We start from the raw sequence: 23,865 nt of genomic DNA, 5'->3' as shown, positions 1-23,865 counted from the left end.
AATTATCATATTTAAAATTGTATTCATAATTTAAACTAAATTTTTATTTATAAACGTGCAACCGCAACCGCATCGATTATGCGGTTTTTATACGACGCGGTTGTGGTTCAAATTTCAACCAAACCACATGCACGGTTTGTTTTGCGGTTTTAGAGAAAACCCACACCACGGTCACCTGAATTGAGACCTACAAAGACCCAAGTTAATCTAGTGAAACAAAAGCACAGAAGAGTATTCATAGAAATTGCGACTCATGGGCAAATGTCCCGCCCAAGTTCAATACGTTACAATACCAAGAGATAATTCGTGAATCTCTGCAAATGAAAGAAAGATCCTACACTTGGCCATATTAATTTCAATAGGCTGTCAGGTGGTTTTCTATGGTATATCAGATCATACTGATCCTTTTTAAACAGATAATAGCAACATAACTTTCAGGTCTAGACTGCAATCTTCACACACAAACAATCTGAACCCCTGCATAAGTTAGTGATTGTTATGGATGTCGGTAACCACAGGTTCTAAATTTCAACTTGTATAGCAGGCAGCTACCAGTACCAGGTACTGAATTTTCACCAACTTATCTAAATGCTTCCTACTTACAAAGGTTTGCAGAATAGCAGCTGCCAATATTGACAAGAAAGAATCTATGGCAGGCATTAGAGTACCAGTTATATTTCTCAAATCATGATAACAAAATAAACGGCAAATTTTAAAATTTCCCCTTGGCAGTCTACTTTTTCTGAAAATCTTTAAATTATGATAACAAAATAAATGGCAGCATTTCACACAATCTCTCTGTATAGATAAATGCCAAAGTCCAAATGAACGTTTTTTTTTGGTTTGCTAAAATAAATTTCTAACTAGAGACTTGATATCGTGGTGGAGAATCCTTCTGTTACTAATAAGTGGTTGAATGTTCAAGTCGGCAGAAGCGCCAATTGTTTGTGTGAATTTCTATACCATGCTACTTTTAAAGAAGAAGAAAATCCCAATTTCTGTAGCTATATAAGGTAGTCATTCACTTGTTCTCATTGGGACTTTACATTAGTTCATTTATAAAGGTGCTTGACTAATAAATCTTGGAGTATTTATTATCACAAGCAAGATTGCCAAAATCAAAATGGAAATAGCTTCGCTTCCTTGTGCATTTCCTATATTTGTTTTCTTATTGTTTTGCATGATAATGTATGTTGTTTATGATTTGTGCCTGAAAGCTAAAATCCTTCGAGCCAAGCTTCAAAAGCAAGGAATTGATGGTCCCGTGCCCGGTCTTGTTTATGGAAATATTTCTGATATACAGAAGATTAAGCTTAAGGTATCTGCAGCAGATGCTTCAACTTGCAATTTGAACAAGCCACTGTCACTTGACTGTCGCTCTATACTCCTTCCACATATCAGTCAGTGGACCGAGCAATTTGGTATATTTGCATCTTTTTACATCTTAATTTTCTTCTTTATAGCAATCCTTCTTCAATAAATGCAATTTTGCTTCTAGGGTTCTAAAACTTCCCTTGGCTATGCTTTAGTAGATGTGATCGTAATGTCTATCAATTTGCAGGAAAAACTTTTACTTTTGCTCTGGGAAAGGTACAAATTTTGTATGTAGGACATGGAGAATTGGTGAAGGAGATGAGTTATTGCAAATCATTAGACTTGGGGAAGCCATCTTACTTGCAGAAAGACAGGGGTCCTCTTCTTGGTAAAGGCATTCTTACGACGAGTAAGGAGGTATGGACTCACCAGAGAAATACCATTGCTCCTACTCTCTATGTGAACAAAGTTAAGGTGTGTGTCATTCCTGTACTAAAAACAAAATTTTGATATGTTATGCTGACAGTTCTGAACAGCCCTGAGATGTAATTGTTTAAAATTAATGCTTTGATTCTTTCAGAACATGCTTAGTATAATGCTTGAATCCGGGAACACACTCGTCAAATCATGGGAGAAAATGGTTGAAACTGGGAGTGGTATTGCAGATATAAGAGTGGATGATTACGTGAAGAATTTTACCTCAAGTATATTCTCCAATGTCATGTTTGGAAGATATGATGTTGCACACAAAGGCTTATTTTCCAAATGTAGGGATCTCATGGAAGCTTCAGGATCACCTACTGTACTCGATGGTCGTCCTTTCTACAGGTAAAGAGTCAAGACCTCTGTAAATTATTACTTCAATGATACATTAAAACTAATGTTGTAAATCCATGCAAGAACATCTTTTGGAGGAGGGTCAAATATTAATACATTACACATCTGTACTTTCGAATTTTCAGATTTTTTCCTACCAAGAGAAATAAAGAGCAAAGGAGACTAGAAAAGGAAATATACTGGCTTATCCTTGAATTAGCAAAAAAGTGTAGAATGAGGGAGGGTGAAAGCATGATACAAACTATTGTGGAAGGTGCTAAGCATGGTGAGCTTGGGTCATCTACACCCCAAGAATTTATAGTTGATAATTGCAAGGAGCTCTGCATTGTAGCAATGGATGTTCCCGGCATTACTGCAATTTGGGGTCTAATGTTATTGGCAATGCATCCAGAATGGCAAGCTCGTGCTCGTGCTGAAGTAATGGATGTTTGTGGAGGCCAGACACCAGATGCCGAAAAACTTGGCAAGATGAGAGTAGTATGTTACTCACTTAAATATCTCTATGTAACTTAAAAAGCCAGATAACAATAATTGGATCTTGATGTTTTAGGCAGATATAGATAAAACCTAACATTCATAATGCATAAATACTCAATACAAGGTGTCTCATTAAGTACAACAGGGTCCGAAAAGTACTCTTATAGTTTTACCAAGAATGAGATTTTAAGTGATGATTTAGTACTGTGTTTTCTGTGTTCAAAATTTTGGTGAAGCTTCGAAACTTAAATTGTAATTCTTTTGCTGCAGCTCAAAATGATAATTCAGGAAATACTGAGGCTTTATCCAGGAGTAGGATTTACAGTCCGAGAGTCACTAGCAGATGTACAAATAGGGAAGAAGTTGTGTGTTCCAAAAGGTGTAAACATCTGGATATGGGGAGCAGCTCTACACCGAGACCCACAGCTCTGGGGTCCAGATGCTCTCAAGTTCAACCCAGAGAGATTTGCTAATGGGATCTCCCAAGCCTGCAAAATACCTCAGGCTTATATACCATTCGGCCTCGGCCCACGAACATGTCCTGGAATGAACCTGGGCATGATGGAGCTCAAAGTTATGTTTTCCCTGGTCTTGTCAAAATTCTCACTCTCCATCTCACCTAATTATCGTCATGTTCCCAGGTTTGATGTACTTCTAGAGCCTAAGTACGGGGTCAATCTCATCGTACGCAAGTTGTAATTTGTATGGAAATAGTCCTACCCACATGTGACACAACTATATACATCACCATTTCCAGAAGTATATATGTAATTCTTATGCATGGCATGGTCCAAAATAATAGCAGTTCAGTTCAGATGTCCTGAATATTTGAAATAAACTGACCTAAGCCATCCTTAATATCGCGATTTTGCTGGACTAAGATCCCAACAGCTTTACACCAAGTGTTTATGATCAAATGTAATTAACTAATTTTGCTTTGACGCTATCAGATGGGCCGTGGATAATAACCACAATATCCTTGTCCAAATATTGTGCCTTCATATCTGTTAATTGTTTCTATCAGCATATAGCAATAACTTGTAAAGCAGGGATCAGCTGGTACTGAATTTTACACCAACTTATCTATAGGCTACCTATATATGACTACACATAAAGTTATTTAGCAGCTGCCAAACTTTACATGAAAGAGGCTCTGGCGTGCATGAGAATACCCATATACACATCTTTCTCTGGATATGATAAAAATAAGTGTTGGCCTCACTATTTAAAATATACTTAAATTTTTAAGATAAAATAACTTTGTAAGTTTGTAGAACTAGACACTTCTTATTCTAGTGTTAACACAATCTCTCTGAAGGTAAAATGCCAAATGAAATTTTTGGTTTTGTCTCGATAACAGGTTGATGATTCAAGTCCGGTAAAAACAATTTAAAGAAAAGAAAAGCCTAAGTTATGTGGCTATAAAAAGGAATTATTCGCTTGTTATCACTGAGATTCCACATTGTCAATTATACCACTTGAGGGAAATGCCTTATACTGCTCTATTAAATTTATCTGATCTGCCATTTATATTTCTGTACAAATTTTCTGGTAATGCTGTGCATAATAATTGAAAATCAAGTTATCTAAAACTCTTGTTTAAATACTCTGCCAATAAAGGTGTATATATAGGAATAGTAAGTAGCACAATCAACACTGCCAGAAATAACAATGGAAATAGCTCTGCTTCCTTGTGCATTCCTTGCATTTGTTTTGTTACTCTTTTGCTTGATAATGTATGCGGTTTATGATTTGTTCCTGAAAGCTAAAATCCTTCGAGCCAAGCTTCAAAAGCAAGGAATTGATGGTCCTAAGCCCAGTTTTGTTTTAGGAAACATTCCTGATATACAAAAGATCAGGTCTAAGGTATTGGAAGCAGATGCTTCGACTTACAATGTGAATGAGCCCCTGTCACTTGACTGCCGGTCTATACTTCTTCCACACATCAGTCAATGGACCAAGCAATTTGGTATGTTTATATGCTCCTATAATTTTTGATGATTCATACGAACATTCTTTATTAAATGCAGGCTTGCTGCAAGGATTCTAGTACTCTCTCGACCTTTGATTTTATTTTTAGATGTAATGTTAATATCAATGGCAGGAAAAACATTCACTTTTGCTCTGGGAAAGGTACAGATTTTGTATATAGGAGATGGTGAATTGGTGAGGGAGATGAGTCAGTGCAAGTCATTAGACTTGGGGAAGCCATCTTACTTGCAGAAGGACCGGGGGCCTCTATTAGGCAAAGGTATTCTCACGACAAGTAAGGAGGTTTGGGATCACCAGAGAAAATCCATTGCTCCTACACTTTACATGGACAAAGTTAAGGTATATATATTTATCTTCTGCGCTTAACGGTCCTAAGCTTAGAAGCTGTATTTTGTCTCTAAGGCATCTTAATTGCAAGTATAGAGAAAGCAGCCTTATGCTTGTTTGAAATGCGGCCTCACTGTTTATTGATAATATACTCGTCAGTGTATTGATAATTTACTTATTGCAGAACATGTATTCTATAGTGCTTGAATCTGGGAACACACTTGTCAAATCATGGGAGAAACTGATTGAAACTGAGGGCGGAATTGCAGATATAAGAGTGGATGATTATGTCAAGAAATTTACGTCAACTATATTCTCCAATGTCATGTTTGGCAGATATGATGCTGCAACAAAGGACTTGTTTTCCAAGTGTAGGGATCTTATGGAAGCTTCTGGATCACCAACAGTACTGGATGGCCGTCCTTTCTATAGGTGAGGTCCTGCATAAATTAAAATTATAAATGAAAACCTTGATGAAAATTCATGCAAGAACATCTTCTGGAGGGGATTCAGATTTTTTAACGACCGGACTTTCTTGTTTTCAGATTTTTTCCAACCAAGAAAAATAAAGATCAATGGAGAATTGAGAAGGAGATATACAGGAGTATCCTAGATTTAACAAAGAATTGTGATGTCAGTGAGAGCAAAAACATGATACACACTCTTGTGGAAGCTTCAAAGTATGGTGAGCTTGGGTCATCCACGCCTCAACAATTTATAGTTGATAATTGCAAGGAGCTCTGCATCGTAGCAATGGATGTTCCTGGAATCACTGGAATTTGGGGTCTAATGTTACTGGCATTGCATCCTGAATGGCAAGCTCGTGCACGTGCTGAGGTTTTGAAAGTTTGTGGAGGCCAGATTCCAGATTCCGAAAAGCTTGGCAAGATGAGAGTAGTATGTCCCTCTTTACAGTTTATCTATATGTTTTGATATGCCCCTCTTGAGCAGTGGTCAACTAAATTATTTATCTAATTCACAATTTATGGGATCTTGATCTCTACACAAATGAACACATAGGCCATAGCACCCTGACCTTTATGCGTGGACATTTTAACCCCAACCTTAATTAATCGAACAATCAGATTTTAATAATTAGAAATACTCACTAAAAGTTGTCTAAATAAGAACTGCAGGGTCCTTGATGTTCTGTAGTAGTATAAGGTTTGAAGTGTGCATCATTGTATATCGAGGGTTTTAAATGTGCACACCTGTAACCATTAGAATCCAAATTTTCAGAGCCAAAATTAATTCGTGATTCTTTTGCTGCAGCTGAAGATGATAATTCAGGAGATCTTGAGACTTTATCCTGGAGTAGGATTTACAGTCCGGGAGGCCCTGGCGGATGTACAAATTGGAAGCAAGGTGCGTGTTCCAAAAGGTGTCAACACATGGATATGGCCAATAGCTATGCACCGAGACCCTCAGCTTTGGGGACCAGATGCTCTCAAGTTTAATCCTGAAAGATTTTGTAATGGTGTCTCGGGAGCCTGCAAAATCCCACAGGCTTATATACCATTCGGCCTTGGCCCACGCACATGTCCTGGGAAGAACCTGGGCATGATGGAGCTCACAGTTATGTTTTCCATGGTCTTGGCAAATTTCTCTTTCTCGCTCTCGCCAAATTATTATCATGTTCCCAACTTTAATGTACTTCTAGAGCCTAAGTATGGAGTCAAACTCATCTTTCAAAAGTTGTAATTTTGTAAGGAAGCAGTCCAACCCATGTGTGCTACAACTATATACATAGCCTATTTCAGAAGTGATCGAGAAGTATCTATGTAACTTCTTTGTATGGCATAGTCCAAATATACAAGTTAGATCTACTGAATGTTAAAAATGAAGTGGCCTAAGTCAGTCATTCTAGTTAGTGTTACTGTTCTAATGGGATCAATCAGTAGTTCAGTACTACGAGTGGTCTTGATAAAACAGCCAAAAGTTTTACACCAAGTGTATATGATCAAAACTGGTGAATAATTTAGCTTCAACTGTGCTAAATTAGGCGATGATAATTTATCACAATATCATCACCAAGTATCCAACCACAGCCACATAAACACACTAAATCTCTTAGATGCTTTACTGAAAATATAGTTTTGTTTGGAAAGTTGTGAAGTTTGCATTGAATATACATTCCATGATAAATATAATAAAAAATAGTGTCCTAGTGATTTAGGACATCATTTTAATATACCAACTCCAACAATATGCCTTATTATTAAAATAGTAATATATTCGAATTATTGTTGGAGGGAAAGGAAAAGGAGAGAAGAGAGGGATGTGTTGAAATGAGAGAAAACTAATTTTTTATTGGTAGAAATAATTTAGAGCAAGTCCAATAATATCTTAAATGGATGTCCTAAGTTAAAATATAAGACAAATGGATGAAATGTGTACTCCAACAATGTCCTAATGGTGCCTTAAACCACTAGACATCCAACAAGTGCCTCATTTTTGGGGCACTTCTAAGCATGTCCTAAACTAATTTTCTCATTAAAATATTAACTTCCCACCATTTCAATGCATCTCTCTCCTCTTACTTTTTCACTTCCCTCCAATTTTAATTCAAATAAATTATTAGTTTAATAATAAGGGCACACAAATAAGGCATGTTGTTGGAGTTCATGTATCAAAAAGATGTCCTAAATTGCTAGGACACTATTTTTTATTATATTTATAGGGCACTTGTTAGGACACTGTTGGACTTGCTCTTAGGGCATGCATACTTGTGCCTCAAAAATAAGGCATTTGAGAGATGTCCTAGTGCTTTAAGGCACCACTAGGACATTGTTGGAGCATCCATTTGCTTCAAATGCCTTAAATTTTGATTTAGGACATAAATTTGAGGCACTCTTGGACTTGCTCTAGCTCTGATATCATGTTGAGAACCAGTACATTTAAAACCTTAACGTGTTAGAGGAAGGCCCCAAATGGGTCTTATGCTATATTTCAACAAGTACAAATTCAGAGCCAAGTTGTCAAGTGAATTCTCCTAGCTGCCCAGGAATTACTTGTGAATTGTGACAATTATAGGTCATCACATAGACGTGCATAATCACATATTTGGATATTTAATATAGAAAAACACAGAAGGTATTTGATGGTTTTTTGTTCCAAAGCCTTCAAGCTTGAACGAGTCCGTATGAAGCCAGAATAGGGTGAATTGCATTCACAAGTCCGCAGGTTGAGACATATACACTTTTTCACTGAGCCAGCCACTGTTCATTGTGAAATGCACTATAAACTTTGCCCCATTGCTCATGTAAAGACGACAGTAAATTTAACTCTTTCTTATGTAGTCACGGCCACTCAACCTGCAACTTAAATACAAATCCATCAAATTTCACCAAATTAAATCCCCTAGCTGAATACCAATTGTCCATCAACACGGGCACATCACCTGAAAACTTTGATACAAAGCTACCACTTTCTTCAAATACAACTGCTCTCCGTGTCAGATTAGTATGTTTACTCGCCCATGATCCATTCTCGACCTGAAAATGGGCTTTCAAGTGAGGAGTAATATTAGAATGCGATATGATTTTGGTAAACTCTCTTCCTAACACCTACCTTCACAGTAATCATTTGTTACTTGTGTGGCCACTCCATTTTTGCAGATAACAGCCGACCAAACCAAGTCCATTGTTATTTCATTTATTCGGACTTGATTCTTTGACATGCAAGACACTTACAAATTAATCACCAATTTTGCGCTTCATATTCTGCCACCAAAAAAAAAAATTGAACATCTTGATGCATTTTGTGGTTCCGGATCAAATGAAATATATTGAATTATGAGTTGTTGCATTATTTCAGGATTCGCCTCTTCTACAGTAAGTAGGCACATCTGAGAATTTTGACAGTATCTAATTGACATGTATATTTATCTCCTGATATTTGGTCATCTTTGCTGTCAACACCCCACGCTTGAAGGCATGCCAATATATAGTACGTATCACGAGCCTGGAGACTACAGCTAGGTTTTTACATAGAAAAGATGGAACATGCACAATATCAGCAGCAGCTATTTAACACTAATATGGCGTTACGTGTTCGGGGAGATCTCCCCCAGCCGGGTGATGATCACCACCACTCCTTCCTAATAAAACACACAAATTGATAATTTCTTAGGGGGGAGTTCCGAATGTGCATAGAGCTATTTTTAACATTCTTAAAAATCTTACACAAGAAAGTGTACACTTTCTTGTTCCTGGGCTTAATATCATGGAAATGTATTTCCAAGATGATGCTAATTGATGAGTGATGACAATGGAGTTTTAAGCTAAAATAAGTGATTGCTGAGACTAAAATAAAGCATTCATAGAGATGGGAGCTAAACTGTTTATTCTCATTGCCAAAAAACGTGCCGGAGCACATTGGCTTTTATCTCATATAATGCAAACTTTGAGAGGTGGAAAAGTAGCTGAAAAAATACTAAAAACGGTAATGATAACAACTTTTGTCCCAACTACTGTTGTGCTAACCATGAATATGGTTTCATTTTGCTTGCGGTCCCTCAGTAAAAATTGCCGACAAACTGTTAATCACAAAATAATTTGACAGAGGGTTAGGCTTGGTTAGAATAACCTGCAACTTAATCTGGATGTTACGGGTTAACATGGTATTAGTGCACTCCTTATATATGGTGTATGATTTTCAGTTGGGAAGCACAGTCAAGCAGACACCGAAAATATATGAATGTTAACAATGGAACAATCTCTAGTTTCTTATGCAGTCTCGTCAATCCTATTGCTTTTGTTTTGCGTGATTATATATGTTTTCTGTGATCTGTGCCTAAAAGCTAAAATTCTCCGGGCGAAGTTACAAAAGCAAGGAATTGATGGTCCTAAGCCTAGTCTTATTCTAGGGAACATTCCAGAAATGCAAAAGATCAAGTCCATTAAACTGGCATCTGATCCTTCAATTTTCAACTTAAACGAGCCCCCGTCACTGGACTGTTCTTCTGTACTCTTTCCACATTTTATCCAGTGGTCGAAACAATATGGTATTTTAATACACAATGCTCTTCTTGTTGTATGATGTGGTTTTTGCTAATTTTTCCGGTATTTTTTAATGTGGCCTTTGTCCAAGACTCATTTTAGTTAATCAACAATGCAGGCAAAACTTTTACGTTTGCACTTGGAAAGGTACAAATTCTGTATATTGCAGATCCCAGCTTGGTTAGAGAAATAAATATAAGTAAGACTCTAGACTTGGGAAAGCCTGCTTATTTGCAGAAAGATAGGGGGCCTCTACTAGGAAAGGGTCTGATCACGACAAATCGCGAAGTTTGGTCTCACCAGAGGAAAACCATTGCTCACAATCTTTTTGTAGACAAAGTTAAGGTAATCTTTATTTCTAAGCTTTTATAATATATTTGTTATTTAAGTCATTCAGATAATATACGTCATGTAATAATTGGTTGTAGGACATGCTAAGCATAGTGATAGGGTCTGGGAGCAAACTAGTTAAATCTTTGGAGAGTGTGGTTGGGACTACTGGGGAAGTTGCAGAGATAAAAGTGGATGATTATGTGAGGAATTTCACATGTCATGTGTTTTCTACCATCATGTTTGGCGAAAACTATCCTACAAACACAGGCTTGTTTTCGAAATGTAGAGCTCTAATAGAAGCTTCTGGTTCACCAACCATACTCAATGGTCGTCCTTTCTACAGGTGAGGAACTCCCTACTTCTTTCTCATGCATCGTTCTTTTGAGTTACTCTTCCTCTCTAGATAAAAGGTGTTACGGGGAGGACTTACTATGCACGTCAATTTTATACGTTAATTAATACAGAACCACTGTTCTTGATGCCTAATTTCAGATTTCTTCCGACCAAGCAAAACAAAGAACAGTGGAGGCTTGAAAAAGAGATATATTCAATCATCATGGAGACGACGAAGAAATGCACCACGAGCAGAGTAGAAGGCATGATACATACTCTAGTTGATGGTTCCAATCATGGAGAGCTCGGCCCATCTACGCCTCAACAATTTATTGTTGATAATTGCAAGGATCTCTATCTTGCTGCATTTGAAGTCACAGGGATAGCTTCAATATGGGGTCTTATGCTATTAGCTGCCCATCCTGATTGGCAAGCCCGCGCCCGAGCTGAGGTTCTTGAATTATGCGGAAGGGAGATGCCAGATGCTGAAAAGCTTAGCAAGATGAAAGTGGTATGTTACAATTATCTATATAATAAGCCTCATGAAGCACGAATAAAAGTTTTTAACTAGCTGCCAATGATTTTTTGGGTGCAGTTAAAAATGATAATTCAGGAGGTGTTGCGGCTTTATCCAGGAGTGGCATTTGTGTCGAGGGAGGCCTTGGCAGATGTACAAATCGGAAACTTATGTGTTCCTAAGGGAGTCAACATTTGGATATGGCTCCTGGCTCTGCATCGGGACACTCAGCTATGGGGTCCAGATGCAGACAAATTTAACCCCGAGAGATTTGCTAAAGGCATTTCTGCCGCTTGCAAATCTCCACAGGCTTATGTGCCCTTTGGGGTCGGACCAAGAATATGTCCTGGCTTGAGCCTAGCCATGCTGGAGATGAAAGTCATGTTTGCTGTCATGTTAGCAAATTTCTCTTTCTCCTTATCACCCAATTATCGCCATGTTCCAAACTTTGGTTTATTGCTAGAGCCTAAATATGGAGTGGAACTTCTTGTACGCAAGTTATAAATTTTTCTGCTGATGTTCTATGGCAGTGTAATAAAAATGTAGAACATAGTTCATAAGAGAACTGTTATACATAATTTAAACATCTATTATTGTTTTGCAGCTATTTCTAATCTTTAATTAATATATACTTCAATTAAGCACAAGAAAACTAGCATGCATAGACTCCAACCAGGGGTGAACATAAACCCGTTCAACCCGCTAACCCAACCCAAACCAACCTTTTTTAGGCCGATTAACCCGACCCGTTTAAAACCGAAAAATAAATGGGTTAATTTTTAAAAAACCCGATAAAGTTGGGTTGGGTCAGGGTTTTACAGATTTTAACTCTAACTAGCCCAACCCAACCCGATTATATATATATATGTGTGTGTGTAATATTTACATACCTATCTTACAATTTTGAATTTATCTCGATCAATCTTTAACCTAAATTTGATTTATCTAGGGTGTGTCTATATATTTACAATAATAATATGAATAATTTTAAGTATCTCGATAACTATAAAATGTAAATGATGACTTTTGGAATTTGAACATAGTTAATGATCTGAAATACAACTTATAAATAAGAGTACATAACTGAGGGTGTGTACAATAATTTCCTATTATTTCACCATTGTTCAAATGTTTCACTAATGTAATAGTCTTCTCGCTTCAATCAAAAATTTACGCATCAACTAATATTAGTGAATGATTCATAGAAACTGAGTAACTATAAATATGTATGCCGACTGTTACTAGCTATCGACGTGCGAGTGAGCATATTTTTTTTTCCTATCCCGATGAATGATTAAATTTTTATTAATTATTATTTTCGCAAGTTTAACCCAAACCAATCCGACCCAACCCGAATTAATTGGGTTGGGTAAGGTTGGGTTACATAATTTTTTTCCAGTTAATGGGTTAAGTTTTTATTAACCCGCACTAATTGGGTTGGATCGTTTTTTTTTAAAAACCCGCCCAACCCAACCCAACCCATGTTCACCCCTAACTCCAACTTTGCTGAAACGATACTAAACCACTTATACTCGAATAGTCTATTTCGGTAACATTTTGTAGATGGGTGAAACCTTTTGTCATGTTTGAATCATATCATGACCTAACAATATCTTCATTTCTTTCTCCATCTTCAACGTCTCATCCTCTCGCACGATATTGAGCCATCATGATACTGATTTTTCTTTTTCTTTACATAATAATTCAAATTAAGTCTTTTTTAGGTTCCACAAAATTATGAACTTCGCATTTCACCTTATCATTAAAATCAATTTCAATCAGTTTATGATAAAATTTGGAACCCATCTTCTCCTCTTAAAAAACAAACACAAATTACTTTCAAGTTCCAAAAATTAGGTATGTTTCGGCCGGGTTCGAACCGGTGACCTTGCCGCAAAAACTAAAAAATTAAATTCCAACTTTTTGTATATATAATTGAACATATTACTTAACAGGTTTCTCTGGCTCTCGATCTCCGAGACTTCGACACAAGTCAGATCGAGTCTCCAGCTTCCACTACTTTTCACTTCTCACTTGTTTAACCCTAGAATTATACATTCACAGATCTGTATCTCCATCTAGGGTTTATACACACACACACAAATATGTCTGGTCTAGACCAAACTCTCGACGACATCATCAAAAGCAACAAGAAGTCCGGCGGCGGCGGCGGTCGAGGCCGGTCTTCCGGCCCCGGTCCTGCTCGCCGGTCTAATAATCGCTCTTCGAACCGACCTGCTCCTTACGCTTCTTCCAGGGTATGTTCTCGGACCGAAGAATTTTATTAATTCATCGAATTTAAGTTTGTAATTCTTTCTATTAATTAGGTTAAGTTTGTATTTGTAATATATGTTGGGGAAGTGAAAATCTGTTAATTTATTGAAGGTAGCTTAGTTATTGTTGTTCGATCGAGGTTATATTGGAGAATTGTAGGTGTATGTGTGAATTAGTTAAATGATTGAGTTTGTTTTGGTTGATATGTGTAGGCGCCAGATTCAGCTTGGAAGCATGATATGTTTAGTTCGGATCAGGCGATGGCGAATCAGGGATATGGAGGTGGGAATCGAGGTTCGTCGATTGAGACTGGAACGAAGCTGTATATATCCAATCTGGATTACGGTGTTTCTCAGGAGGATATCAAGGTTAATTCTTTTTCGCTGTTTGTTTGTGATTTTGTTAAGTGTTTGGCAGCTGATGTGATTTACAGAGTGATAAAATAGTATTGACTTGTTTCGTGGCTTTAGGAATATATTTTATGGTTCACTCAAGCATTTTATTTGGCCAAAAAATTGAATAAAACATGTTGAGGTTTTATATTTGCACGAAATTGTTACTTTAGTTTGGTTTGGAGGAATGGAATGAGGTGTGGAAGGAATGGAAAGTTGTGAACCAATTAGAAGAGGAGAGATGTTAGAGGAAAGGCTGGGAAAAAAAATGCATATATTGATGATAAGTCTTTTCACATAATATGTAGGATTTAGGAAGGAGAATGGAGCATTCAATCTCAAATTTGTGGGTCTAAGCCCTATGTTAAATTGGTATAAGAATAGAAATAGAATAAAGGAATTAATGGGTTAATATTTACCCACAATCTTTATATTTTATTTTACCTAATTTTAATCTTTTAACTGAGCAGAGCATATAATTTAAATCTTCAAATACCTGGGATTTAAGATGCTAGCTTATCTGTGTGCTTAAGATAATATAATGGGTTTGATGAATAAATTTATGCTGCAGCAAAAGACATATGAAGTATTTACGGCATATAGATCCAAAATTTCTGTACTTGTTTGCATAAGATGAATATTGTGTGAGATTATTCGACTCTATGTAGGGAAAGAGGTCACTAGGTCATTAGTTTTGTGTCTATTAAAATCTCAAGACTAATAATATATTAAGAATGATAATTAACTATGCTAATGCACTTAAGATTCTCTTGCACATACAAGATTTCAGATAGCACAGTTTTGTATATTTGGGGCATGTCTACCGTAAACACTCTTGTAGCTGGTGGCGTGGACATAAAGAACATTATGAACAAACTGATGGTAATCTTAATGTAGGTTTTGAGAACCTTGCGAAGAAAAGGATTAATTTATGTCAACAAAGCAACACATTCCAGTCTCTAGTGAGATTAGTTGTTACATCTCTTCTTTTATTATGGGCAAGAGTCTGATCTTGATTATTATTCATTAAATTAATTTAATATGACAGGTTTCTTATTAATTGTTATTACGTTTATTATACTAATAATGTTTTAGCATCTACATGTGTGTGCATATTAATTTGGGAAATTTGCAAACGTACCCATGTTTTCATACTTATTTTCAAAAATACGGTTGAAGTTGCATATGTGGTTGCAACACTGGTTGAAGTCATTTGATTTTCAGGTTGCAATCGAGATTGCATATATGGTTGCACTGTATTTTCAGGAAAAAAAATTGCAACTTGGGTATTTTGAAAAAACCCAATTAATTTTCTATGTTTTGTGCAATACCCTTCGATGAAGCATGTGCTTACTGCTTAGTGTTTTTGTGCTGCACTTATGCTTTTGGGATGCCTTTGCGCTTCAACGCTGATTGCATGTTAATTAGTCCCTAGATTTCACTTACATTTTTGGCATCCATAGTTTGATTGTTGTACATAAATGCCTACGACGTCGAAAGTAGAGAAATGCTAATGTTTTAACATCTCAACTGTCACGATTGCCTATGAAGTCCTTTTGTTCTTGTTTTTTTTTTCAAGTCAAGTAAATACTATAGGCTTATTTTTTGATGTGTGAGATGTCAAGAATTGTTTGGTTGCTCTTTTGTACTTGACAGTGGCAACTTTGACATCTTTTTGTGACTTTAATTTTGGATTTCGTTAGGATAAATGAATGTAGAAGGGATTAAATGAGATTTGAATTATATTATGTGTAAAAGTTCAATATTGTCATCCCTTCTCCATTCCATGTATAACAATTTAAACTAGAAATGAGACCCGCCAATATTAAATAGAATGCTCATGTTACCTCATACCCATTTTCTTTCAAAATCTCATCATAGAAGTCTTGTTTTTATTTAATTTTTGTTTCATATCTTCCCTCTTAACTCCATTATCTCCCTTTATTTTCACCCATTCTATTCCATTCTCCCCGACCAAACCCAACATAAGATTACACAGCCATGGCTTCTTATAAACCTCATTATTTATAAGTACAGTTCAGTTCACATCTACCTTACTGGTATGAACAAATAGTTCAGCTTTGATTTGTGTGTTTGATATAATATGATGGAAGCAGTCTGAGCACTGTATTAGAGAAAGAACAAATCCATTGGCGTGTCCTTCATGATTTCTGTTGTGTTTTGAGCAATTAACACTGAAATATAATTCCGATCAGTCTTTCCTGTTTTTTTTTCTATGTATATGACCCACAACGATATTGCACTGCTGAATAAGGATATCAAAGATTATAGTTGTGATTTTACTTATTTTTTACGTTGATTCTAATTGTACATCTAATAATAATTGAAGATGCCCTTGAAACTTTGTGCAGGAGCTCTTTACAGAGATGGGTGATTTGAAACGATGTGTAGTACATTATGATCGAAGTGGAAGATCAAAGGTATATATTTAATTTTCAGAAATTTATGCGATCTTCTAAGAGAGTATTCTGCGCTGCTGTGAGTTTAGAGAACATTTTATTCATAGGGAACAGCTGAAGTCGTCTTCTCACGTCGTCAGGACGCATTATCAGCCGTGACCAAGTACAATAATGTCCAGCTTGATGGGAAGCCGATGAAAGTAGAAATTGTTGGAACGAACATAGTGACTCCTGCAGCTCGGCAACCATCTGCAAATGGCAACGGCTCCAACTTTAATGGTGTCCCTAGAAGGTATGCACTCACTTCTAACTTAAAGTAGCTTCGACTGCCTTTGAATCTATCTGGTAGCACTTTATGGGATGGTGTATAAATTTCATTTCTTACACTTCGTAATTGTGTAATTGTTTGTGAAATAAGTGTTTGCTATTGCTTTGCGAATAGCCTATGTCATCTGGACTCTTTAAATCGCCTCGGGTATCTGTTTTGGACAGAATTTTCCGGTTTTGTTTGTTCTATTTCCTAAATTTTGTTAGGTTCAATTGGGGATTATTATGTATGTGAATACATTGCATTTTAAATTAAAAATCTTTTAGACTAACTTATTGGTGAGAAATATGTTACATCAATCAATGTTTTATTCGTCAAGTGTTAAATGCTAATTATGGATAGCCATTTTGGATGGGTTTAACAAGTTTGAGGTGGCTTCTAGATTCTAGATCTTATTGTTAATCATCTGAAGTTAAGATGGTAATTAACTTTCAGCATTATCTAGATTTAGCCTTATATGATCAATAAAAGGTAAATATATAAACCAGGAAATCTTTTAAAGCTGAAGCAAAAGGTTAACTCATGATTTAAGAGATCATACCTCAAAAAAATCAAGGAAAGTTTAAAAGCAAGACACAGCATATCTTCCAACTTCATTTTGGGTGAGCACATTTACCCACATTTCTCTTTAAGTATGTTTAATATGTATGTGGCATTTGGTTTTGAGTGAAGTTGGGAGCTGGAATTTAAACGTGTACCATGAGGGGTGTAAGAGAAGGATGAAGGTCATGAGAAGAAACCAAAGTAGTATCTTTGATTGTGTAAACTTTCGCAATAAATTTGCAAAGGACATGAGTAGGGCTGTAAACGAACCGAGCAAATTGAAATATTCATGTATATATGTAATGGGATGACTGGTTGAGGCCCAAATTCATAATAAAAACAAAATAATAACTAGCAGCTTGGGTCCGACTCGAAATCAGGTTCGACTCGCAAGTTCGTCGAAAACTCGATACTCGACTCGGTTGATACTGAACTCGAGTTCGAACAAAATTTTTAGCTCGATAAGCTAAACGAGTTTTAGCTTGACTTGGTTAAAAAAACCTCGGCCCGAACTCGAACTCGGTAGAACTCGGCTCTGGCTAGGTTCGTTTACAGCCCTAGACATGAGTCAGAAAGGAGTGACGCTTTATTTCAAATACGGAAGACTAACTTAATAAAAATATTGTTTAGTGGAAGTAAAGATTATTGAATTATTTTATGCTCCCTCTGTCCCCATCCATTGTGACCACATTTCCTATTTTGCTTGTCCCAAAACTATTGTCTACATTCAGTTAATGTGGTATATTCAGTGTTCATTATGTAAGCTTATTTGAAAATAATACAATATTTTGGTAACTATTAGTTTGTTTAATATGATTAAATAAAAGGTGGAAGTATGATTGTGGACAAAATGAGTGGGACAGGAGTAGTTTTCTAGACATATTACAGATTACTTATAGTTGAAATGAACCTGCAAATGTTTGCATTAAAAGATTTGGTTGTATTATGAGTCAATGTTCATGATGTGCTATATTGTGCATTAGTTCCTTGCTTGGTGAAGTTGTATCACTTTATGCTCCCACTTCTGATTTCTTCTTTTATATTGGAACAGTGGACAAGGAAGGGGTGGATTTGGAAGGTCACGTGGTGGTAGTCGAGGTCGTGGATCTGGAAGGGGACAAGGAAGTGGAAGAGGACGTGGGGAGAAGTTATCTCAAGATGATCTTGATGCAGATTTAGAGAAGTATCATGCAGAGTCAATGCAGATAAACTGAAGTACCTTTGTGGGGTTTAGTTGAGAGAATTTTCACACGTCAGACTTGATCTGCCTCTCCACAATATCCTGTAATTTATGCTTCTAGTTAGAGTGAGAAAGAAGAAAGTAATACTCTTGTAGAGCAACTAGTAGACCTTGGTTTGTGGAGTTTGGAGCTTGTAATATGATATTCTTTACGTTTTGGATAAGAATGTTTATTGTTATTCTGGACTTGCGATCACATAGTACAGATATATCTCTTTTGTTTGCCTAAATTCAATGGAGTTGAGGAGATTAATATTTATGGCAAATTTGTAGTAGATTTTTTTTTACCTGTTTTCTTGGTGGATTGGTGTAGATAATTATTTTCAATTTTAAGTCTGATCGAATCCAATCCCAACCCAAAATTTAATTAACAGAGCTGGGTTACTCATATATTTTTCAGTTAATGCATTGACTTGAATTTTTATCACCCAAAATATTTGAGTTGGGTCATTCATCACCTTTAATTTGAGATCAATCCCTCGACCCGTATTCACACAAGACTATATACAGTGCAGACAAAAACAAAATGCAGCCCCTGAGCCCTGAGCAATAAACCCACAACATGCGAGTGCATATAAACTCTAATGCTGCATTCTATTTTTGTGGCTTTGCACCATCTTTAGTTTAACGAGTCATTTGGGAAACACAAGAAATAATAGCGTTTGTGTAGATGCTCCAGAGGGCCATTCTCTGAAACTATGTTCTTCGGGCCATTTTGCACTCAAAGTGTGCTAAAAGAGTCCTTCATACAAATATTGGACTTTTAGGGCTTAACTGTTGGTGGTTGAATATGAGATCATATGAGCTGATTGAATCTCATATTTTCTATTCAAAATTTCAGATCGTTTAGCTTATTTTTTTTAAAATTTGGACGACTCAATAAATATTTCTTGCTGAATTTAAATTAATTCATGAATATGTTGAATTTAAATAATTAATATTTTACTGTGGTCAAAAACATAAATCAATCATTTAAAAAAATTCCTAATCATGCTATCGCAATCTTAACAAAATTACAAATTTAAACGATTCCATTAAACAACAAATTACAATACTTTCCAGGACCAAACCAACAGAAGCAAAAAATTGGAAGAGCAAGGGAACAGCATCATAAGGTTAATTTATAAAGACCAAAAAATATCATAAGAAGTTGTTACTGTCACAATTGACTTTCACCATCTTATGTGCCTATTCTTTGCTTTTAGTCATTTACATATCAATTAAGCTCATTTTGTGTTTTGAATCAATTCTCAGTTCATAACCTTCTTGTACAAGACTAATGTTTAATTGATTCTTTTGCTCCTGTTGGATATTGGGTAATTAGCACGAATTTACCATTTCAACTGTTCATTTCACTAAACCACGAATACATAACAATCACATAGATAGAACTTTAATTGACAACAAAAGTAAGCTAGATGTGAAACAGTGACAAGATCTACAATCACAGCTAACAAAAGCTAATCTATCCACCGAATCCATAAAGAGTCCTGCCCTGCCTCTTCAGAGCATAGACCACATCCATAGCAGTGACCGTCTTCCTCCTGGCGTGCTCGGTGTAAGTAACCGCATCACGAATCACATTCTCCAAGAAGATCTTGAGCACACCGCGAGTCTCTTCGTAAATGAGACCTGAAATCCTCTTAACACCGCCTCTTCTGGCAAGTCTTCGAATAGCAGGCTTGGTGATGCCCTGGATGTTGTCTCGAAGTACTTTCCGGTGCCTCTTGGCTCCGCCTTTGCCCAGTCCCTTTCCTCCCTTTCCACGCCCAGACATTTTTTTCACAAGAATTTGTTGAATCTAGATTTTTATTCTTTGGTTTTGGTGGAGTGTTTGTTTGTGAGGTTTGGTTTTTATAGATTCAGATTTGGGGGGTTTGGGAATTTCAAGCTGAGGCGGGGTGTGTTTCTGGTCGTTGGATTAGAGGTCTGTCTCATCCTAAAGTTGAGATTTCTCATCCGCGTCATAAAGTAAAGATGGATGTGATTGGCTGATTTGGGGGTGTGCGGATCGCACATTTATTTTCTGCCATAGTACTTCTGAAATGAAAAGAGAGGGCGGGTAGCATTTAATCATTTATCATTGGCAAAAAAAGTGACTTATTGCTTAAAATAAAGAAGTGTATTTGAAGTTATAAGTTGGTTTGAACTTATAAGTTATCAGAAGTGTTTGGATACAATAACTTATACTCCCTCCGTCCCACCCAATTCTTTACATTGGGTTTGGGCACGGAGGTTAAGAAATATGTATAAAGTAGTGGAAAAGAGAAGGAAAAGTGGGTGAAGTGGTGGGACTCATTGATTTTTAATATATAAAAGGGAGTTGGTGGAGTAAAAGTAGTGTGAAAGGGAAGAAAAAGTGAGAAAGTGGTGGGACTTAACTTATAAGTTAGTCAGAAAATAATAAAAACGCTCATGACTATATATTATCATATAATATTTCATAAAAAAATTATAATGATATTAAAAATAAAATTATAAACATTCAATTATGAATATTTTTTTTTAACAAGGACCTTTGTTTAACTCTTTTTAACTCTAACATGTTCAATTCAATTATTAAGTAACCCTTTCTAACTCTATTATGTTACGCAACAAATATCTTTTTTCATTAATTTTACATATTAATAACAGAATTTTTTTTATAAATAGATAACAAATTGTAAAAGCTAAATTTTCATGACAAAATATAATAAGTTGGTTAATATAATTTAATATAATTAAAATTCAATTTATTAATACTAAATTACTAATTAAACGATATTAAAATTTAAATTATTAATAATAAATTAGGACTATCTCTCAATCACATAACCAGAATAACATATGCCATCATTTTGTGTTGGAAAAGAGCCGATAGAAATAAGCTGGGTCAAATAAAAGCTACGATTTGTAGCTTCTTTCGTGAGCTTTTTTCCCCTTTAATTAAGTGCTTTAAAAACTTTGCCAAACATGCATCAAACTAGAGAGGAGCGGGCTTCCAGGCTTTTAAGCCCAGAAGCACCGCTGCTAAATACCCACATATTTTGGTGGCTTTTTTAAAACGGTTTTTCTATGGTGTGCTCATGGGCACATGCTAAGCGCGGAAATTTTGTACTTGGATCATTTTGATTGGCTCTTATTTCATGATAATGGTGGACCCCCTGCAAATACACCAACCACACCAATCAAAATCTCCCAAATACAAAAATTTCTGCGCTTAGCATGTGTCCATGGGCACACACTAGCCAAACCGTTTTTAAAAATGTGAATTTAATAATGGGTTTGTCTAGTATGTGCTGAATGTGCTGATGGGCACATACTAAGCACCAAATTTTATAAGTTTGGTGGATTTTTATTGATGTGGTTAATAAATTTGTAGGAGAGTTCAGCATTATAAAGAAATAAAAGTCAATCAAAACCTACTAAACTTATAGAATTTAGTACTTAGTGTGTGGACACACACTACAAAAAACGTTTAATAATTTATCGAAAAATTTGTAATCGATGAGTTCACCTTTTCAGATGTTAGTATTCGAGTGCTTTAAATGTTTTAAAATTCATTTTAAAATTCATTTAAAAGCTCGTTAGAAAAATTAAGAAAATAAGTTTTGAACTTAAATTACAGTTAGTTTATTTTGAGTTAAAATTAAATATATTTTTATTTTGAATGATACTTATAAAGAAATGAAGTTTATAATATTTGATTCAAAATTGTATCATATACAATGGATACATCCTGCAAATGAAACATGAGTTAAAAGATTAAGATGGAAAGGAATCCGTAAAAAATTGCCATGTTCAGACGAGAAGTGGCTTATGTATATGTCGGAGGTTAAAATGTCTATTTGGATAATTTGATTTACTAATTATTTTATATTATCAAAAATATGATAAGAAAAATAAAAGATTATTATTAAACCTGACGGGACAATAATAGTATGAATTTTTTGTGGAAGAAATGGGTTTAGAAAGATAGGAGATTGTGAGTGAAGGGAACTCGGGAAGAGCAAGCAGTGACAGCTGCATGCTAATATAATATATTTATGGTATTGCATGCCTATTTGATCCCGGTGTTAGACAAGAAGGTTTAGAAAACATGTTAGAACATTATTATAAGGTGTTAGGAGTTTCATATGATCATGTTTTATATGTTACTAATTGTCTCAATTTATTGCATCGTCTTATAGACATGTACCTTCCAAGTACTGAAACCGCTATACCACCAAAGACAAGTTCTTCAAATAGATTTAATAGTAAAATGTTAGGAATAATAACTAAAAAACAAAAGGTTAGAATTTCTACTACGTCTGCTCCTGTAGCTTCGGCTTCTACTACTATGCTTAGAGAATTTTTTTCTTATAACTATGAATTAGACGAAGATTTTGAAATATTAACATGGTGGAGAAGTCATGAGATACAATTTCCAGTTTTAGCTAAAATTGCAAGGGACGTATTAGTAGTCCCTGCCTCTACAATTGCATCGGAGTCGGCTTTTAGTGCAGGTAGAAGAGTTTTGGATGAGAAAAGATCAAGTCTCGCGTCAGATGCGGTAAAGATTTGCGTTTGTAAAAAAGATTGGGACCAAGCTGCTAAAAGACAACAAGGACTTCAAGAAGATGACTCGGACGGTGAAGAAGATCCTTGGATGTTGATGGATACTTCGTCGTCCGAAGGCGGCAATTCGGCAAATGAACAAGAATAAATAAAAAATTTCTTTCGTTATGTATTTCTTTATTTAGTTTGTAGAAGCGGTTTGTTCCGTTGAATTTTTTAGAGAGGAGTCCTCTCACATTATTTGTAAAACTTTTTTCTAATTTATAAAATTTACAAGAGGTACCGCCCTCTTTTTACCATTTATTTATTAGTTTATAATTTATTATTAATTAAACGAAACAATAACATTTAACAAAAATAAATTGAACAGAAAAACAGAACATTCACTAAACAACATTCACTAAAAAACAAAAAAACACACACAATCATCACATGTCAATTCTCTGCACGTACGGTGGTCGGTGGACCACTAGCTTTTGTACTGTCCACTCAGAGTCAGTGTCCAGACGTGGCTTAAACCATTTGAACCGCGTTTGGAACCGTGACCCGCCAACCCGCGTGAACCGCGAACCCGCGTGACCCGCACAACCCGCACAACCCTCCAAACCCGTATAACACGGTTCCGGTTACCATCTGCACAGCCCGGCCCGGACCGAACCGGACCGCCAGACTTGCCGTGCCGGTTACGGTTCCAACGGGGACGGTTCCAAACCCGTTTGAACCGGCACGAACCGGCACGGCCCGCCCGTTTGGCCGGGTCTAAATGATGACTATACCTTGAAATTCTTAATTTTGTCATATGGTGGCTGTAGTTTAGTGGTAAGAATTCCACGTTGTGGCCGTGGAGACCTGGGCTCGAATCCCAGCAGCCACATTTGACTTTTTTTCTTCTTTTGTGTTGAGCAGATTTGTGATCCCATTGGTCACTCGTCAAACAAGTGACAAGACTACAGTACTACACTCTTTGAAGACTACAGCACTAGACTCTTTCTTGGCTGCTGG

At 36.1% G+C, this 23,865-nt stretch overlaps 5 protein-coding genes and 1 non-coding gene across 6 annotated transcripts; 5 read left to right on the top strand and 1 right to left on the bottom strand.

Annotated features, from left to right (window-relative positions):
* The first annotated feature begins 1,186 nt into the window (after window positions 1–1,186).
* LOC108207479 (cytochrome P450 714C2-like) lies at window positions 1,187–3,327 on the top strand. The gene is made up of 5 exons (XM_017377921.1): window positions 1,187–1,421; window positions 1,562–1,788; window positions 1,895–2,142; window positions 2,277–2,628; window positions 2,899–3,327. The coding sequence occupies exons 1-5, from the start codon at window positions 1,187–1,189 to the stop codon at window positions 3,325–3,327; spliced, it is 1,491 nt and encodes a 496-aa protein (XP_017233410.1).
* Window positions 3,328–4,187: 860 nt separating this feature from the next.
* Window positions 4,188–6,872, top strand: LOC108208317 (cytochrome P450 714C2-like). Its single transcript, XM_017378833.2, has 5 exons — window positions 4,188–4,597; window positions 4,733–4,959; window positions 5,132–5,379; window positions 5,493–5,844; window positions 6,220–6,872. The coding sequence occupies exons 1-5, from the start codon at window positions 4,300–4,302 to the stop codon at window positions 6,646–6,648; spliced, it is 1,554 nt and encodes a 517-aa protein (XP_017234322.1). The 5' UTR covers window positions 4,188–4,299; the 3' UTR covers window positions 6,649–6,872.
* A 2,725-nt stretch (window positions 6,873–9,597) lies between these two features.
* LOC108208364 (cytochrome P450 714C2) lies at window positions 9,598–11,708 on the top strand. The gene is made up of 5 exons (XM_017378894.2): window positions 9,598–9,952; window positions 10,066–10,292; window positions 10,376–10,623; window positions 10,773–11,124; window positions 11,209–11,708. Exons 1-5 carry the CDS (start codon window positions 9,646–9,648, stop codon window positions 11,632–11,634), a joined length of 1,560 nt encoding a protein of 519 aa, XP_017234383.1. The 5' UTR covers window positions 9,598–9,645; the 3' UTR covers window positions 11,635–11,708.
* Window positions 11,709–12,826: 1,118 nt separating this feature from the next.
* LOC108209929 (THO complex subunit 4A-like) lies at window positions 12,827–18,614 on the top strand. Its single transcript, XM_017381145.2, has 5 exons — window positions 12,827–13,388; window positions 13,617–13,772; window positions 16,169–16,237; window positions 16,324–16,508; window positions 18,139–18,614. Exons 1-5 carry the CDS (start codon window positions 13,236–13,238, stop codon window positions 18,299–18,301), a joined length of 726 nt encoding a protein of 241 aa, XP_017236634.1. The 5' UTR covers window positions 12,827–13,235; the 3' UTR covers window positions 18,302–18,614.
* Window positions 18,615–19,657: 1,043 nt separating this feature from the next.
* Window positions 19,658–20,171, bottom strand: LOC108206824 (histone H4). The gene has a single exon (XM_017377239.2). The coding sequence runs from the start codon at window positions 20,102–20,104 to the stop codon at window positions 19,793–19,795; it is 312 nt and encodes a 103-aa protein (XP_017232728.1). The 5' UTR covers window positions 20,105–20,171; the 3' UTR covers window positions 19,658–19,792.
* Window positions 20,172–23,665: 3,494 nt separating this feature from the next.
* TRNAH-GUG (transfer RNA histidin (anticodon GUG)) lies at window positions 23,666–23,737 on the top strand. Its single transcript has one exon. It is a non-coding gene; the product is annotated as a tRNA-His (tRNA).
* Window positions 23,738–23,865: the final 128 nt, after the last annotated feature.

Source organism: Daucus carota, chromosome 2 (genome assembly GCF_001625215.2).
Source record: "Daucus carota subsp. sativus chromosome 2, DH1 v3.0, whole genome shotgun sequence".
NCBI classification, from domain to species: domain Eukaryota; kingdom Viridiplantae; phylum Streptophyta; class Magnoliopsida; order Apiales; family Apiaceae; genus Daucus; species Daucus carota.
The sequence above is the reverse complement of the archived record's forward strand: the minus strand, read 5'-3'. Positions and strand labels throughout refer to the sequence as shown.

Bases quoted from the DNA above. Each gene is read 5' to 3' on its own strand.
- LOC108207479 (XM_017377921.1), top strand. From the start codon at position 1,187: ATGTATGTTGTTTATGATTTGTGCCTGAAAGCTAAAATCCTTCGAGCC. The intron at 1,789-1,894 runs GTGTGTGTCATT...TGATTCTTTCAG, and splicing joins TCTATGTGAACAAAGTTAAG to AACATGCTTAGTATAATGCT. The intron at 2,143-2,276 runs GTAAAGAGTCAA...TCGAATTTTCAG, and splicing joins GATGGTCGTCCTTTCTACAG to ATTTTTTCCTACCAAGAGAA.
- LOC108208317 (XM_017378833.2), top strand. From the start codon at position 4,300: ATGGAAATAGCTCTGCTTCCTTGTGCATTCCTTGCATTTGTTTTGTTA. The intron at 5,380-5,492 runs GTGAGGTCCTGC...TCTTGTTTTCAG, and splicing joins GATGGCCGTCCTTTCTATAG to ATTTTTTCCAACCAAGAAAA. The intron at 5,845-6,219 runs GTATGTCCCTCT...CTTTTGCTGCAG, and splicing joins AGCTTGGCAAGATGAGAGTA to CTGAAGATGATAATTCAGGA.
- LOC108208364 (XM_017378894.2), top strand. From the start codon at position 9,646: ATGTTAACAATGGAACAATCTCTAGTTTCTTATGCAGTCTCGTCAATC. The intron at 10,293-10,375 runs GTAATCTTTATT...AATTGGTTGTAG, and splicing joins TTTTTGTAGACAAAGTTAAG to GACATGCTAAGCATAGTGAT. The intron at 11,125-11,208 runs GTATGTTACAAT...TTTTGGGTGCAG, and splicing joins AGCTTAGCAAGATGAAAGTG to TTAAAAATGATAATTCAGGA.
- LOC108209929 (XM_017381145.2), top strand. From the start codon at position 13,236: ATGTCTGGTCTAGACCAAACTCTCGACGACATCATCAAAAGCAACAAG. The intron at 13,389-13,616 runs GTATGTTCTCGG...TGATATGTGTAG, and splicing joins CTCCTTACGCTTCTTCCAGG to GCGCCAGATTCAGCTTGGAA. The intron at 16,509-18,138 runs GTATGCACTCAC...ATATTGGAACAG, and splicing joins TTTAATGGTGTCCCTAGAAG to TGGACAAGGAAGGGGTGGAT.
- LOC108206824 (XM_017377239.2), bottom strand. From the start codon at position 20,104: ATGTCTGGGCGTGGAAAGGGAGGAAAGGGACTGGGCAAAGGCGGAGCC.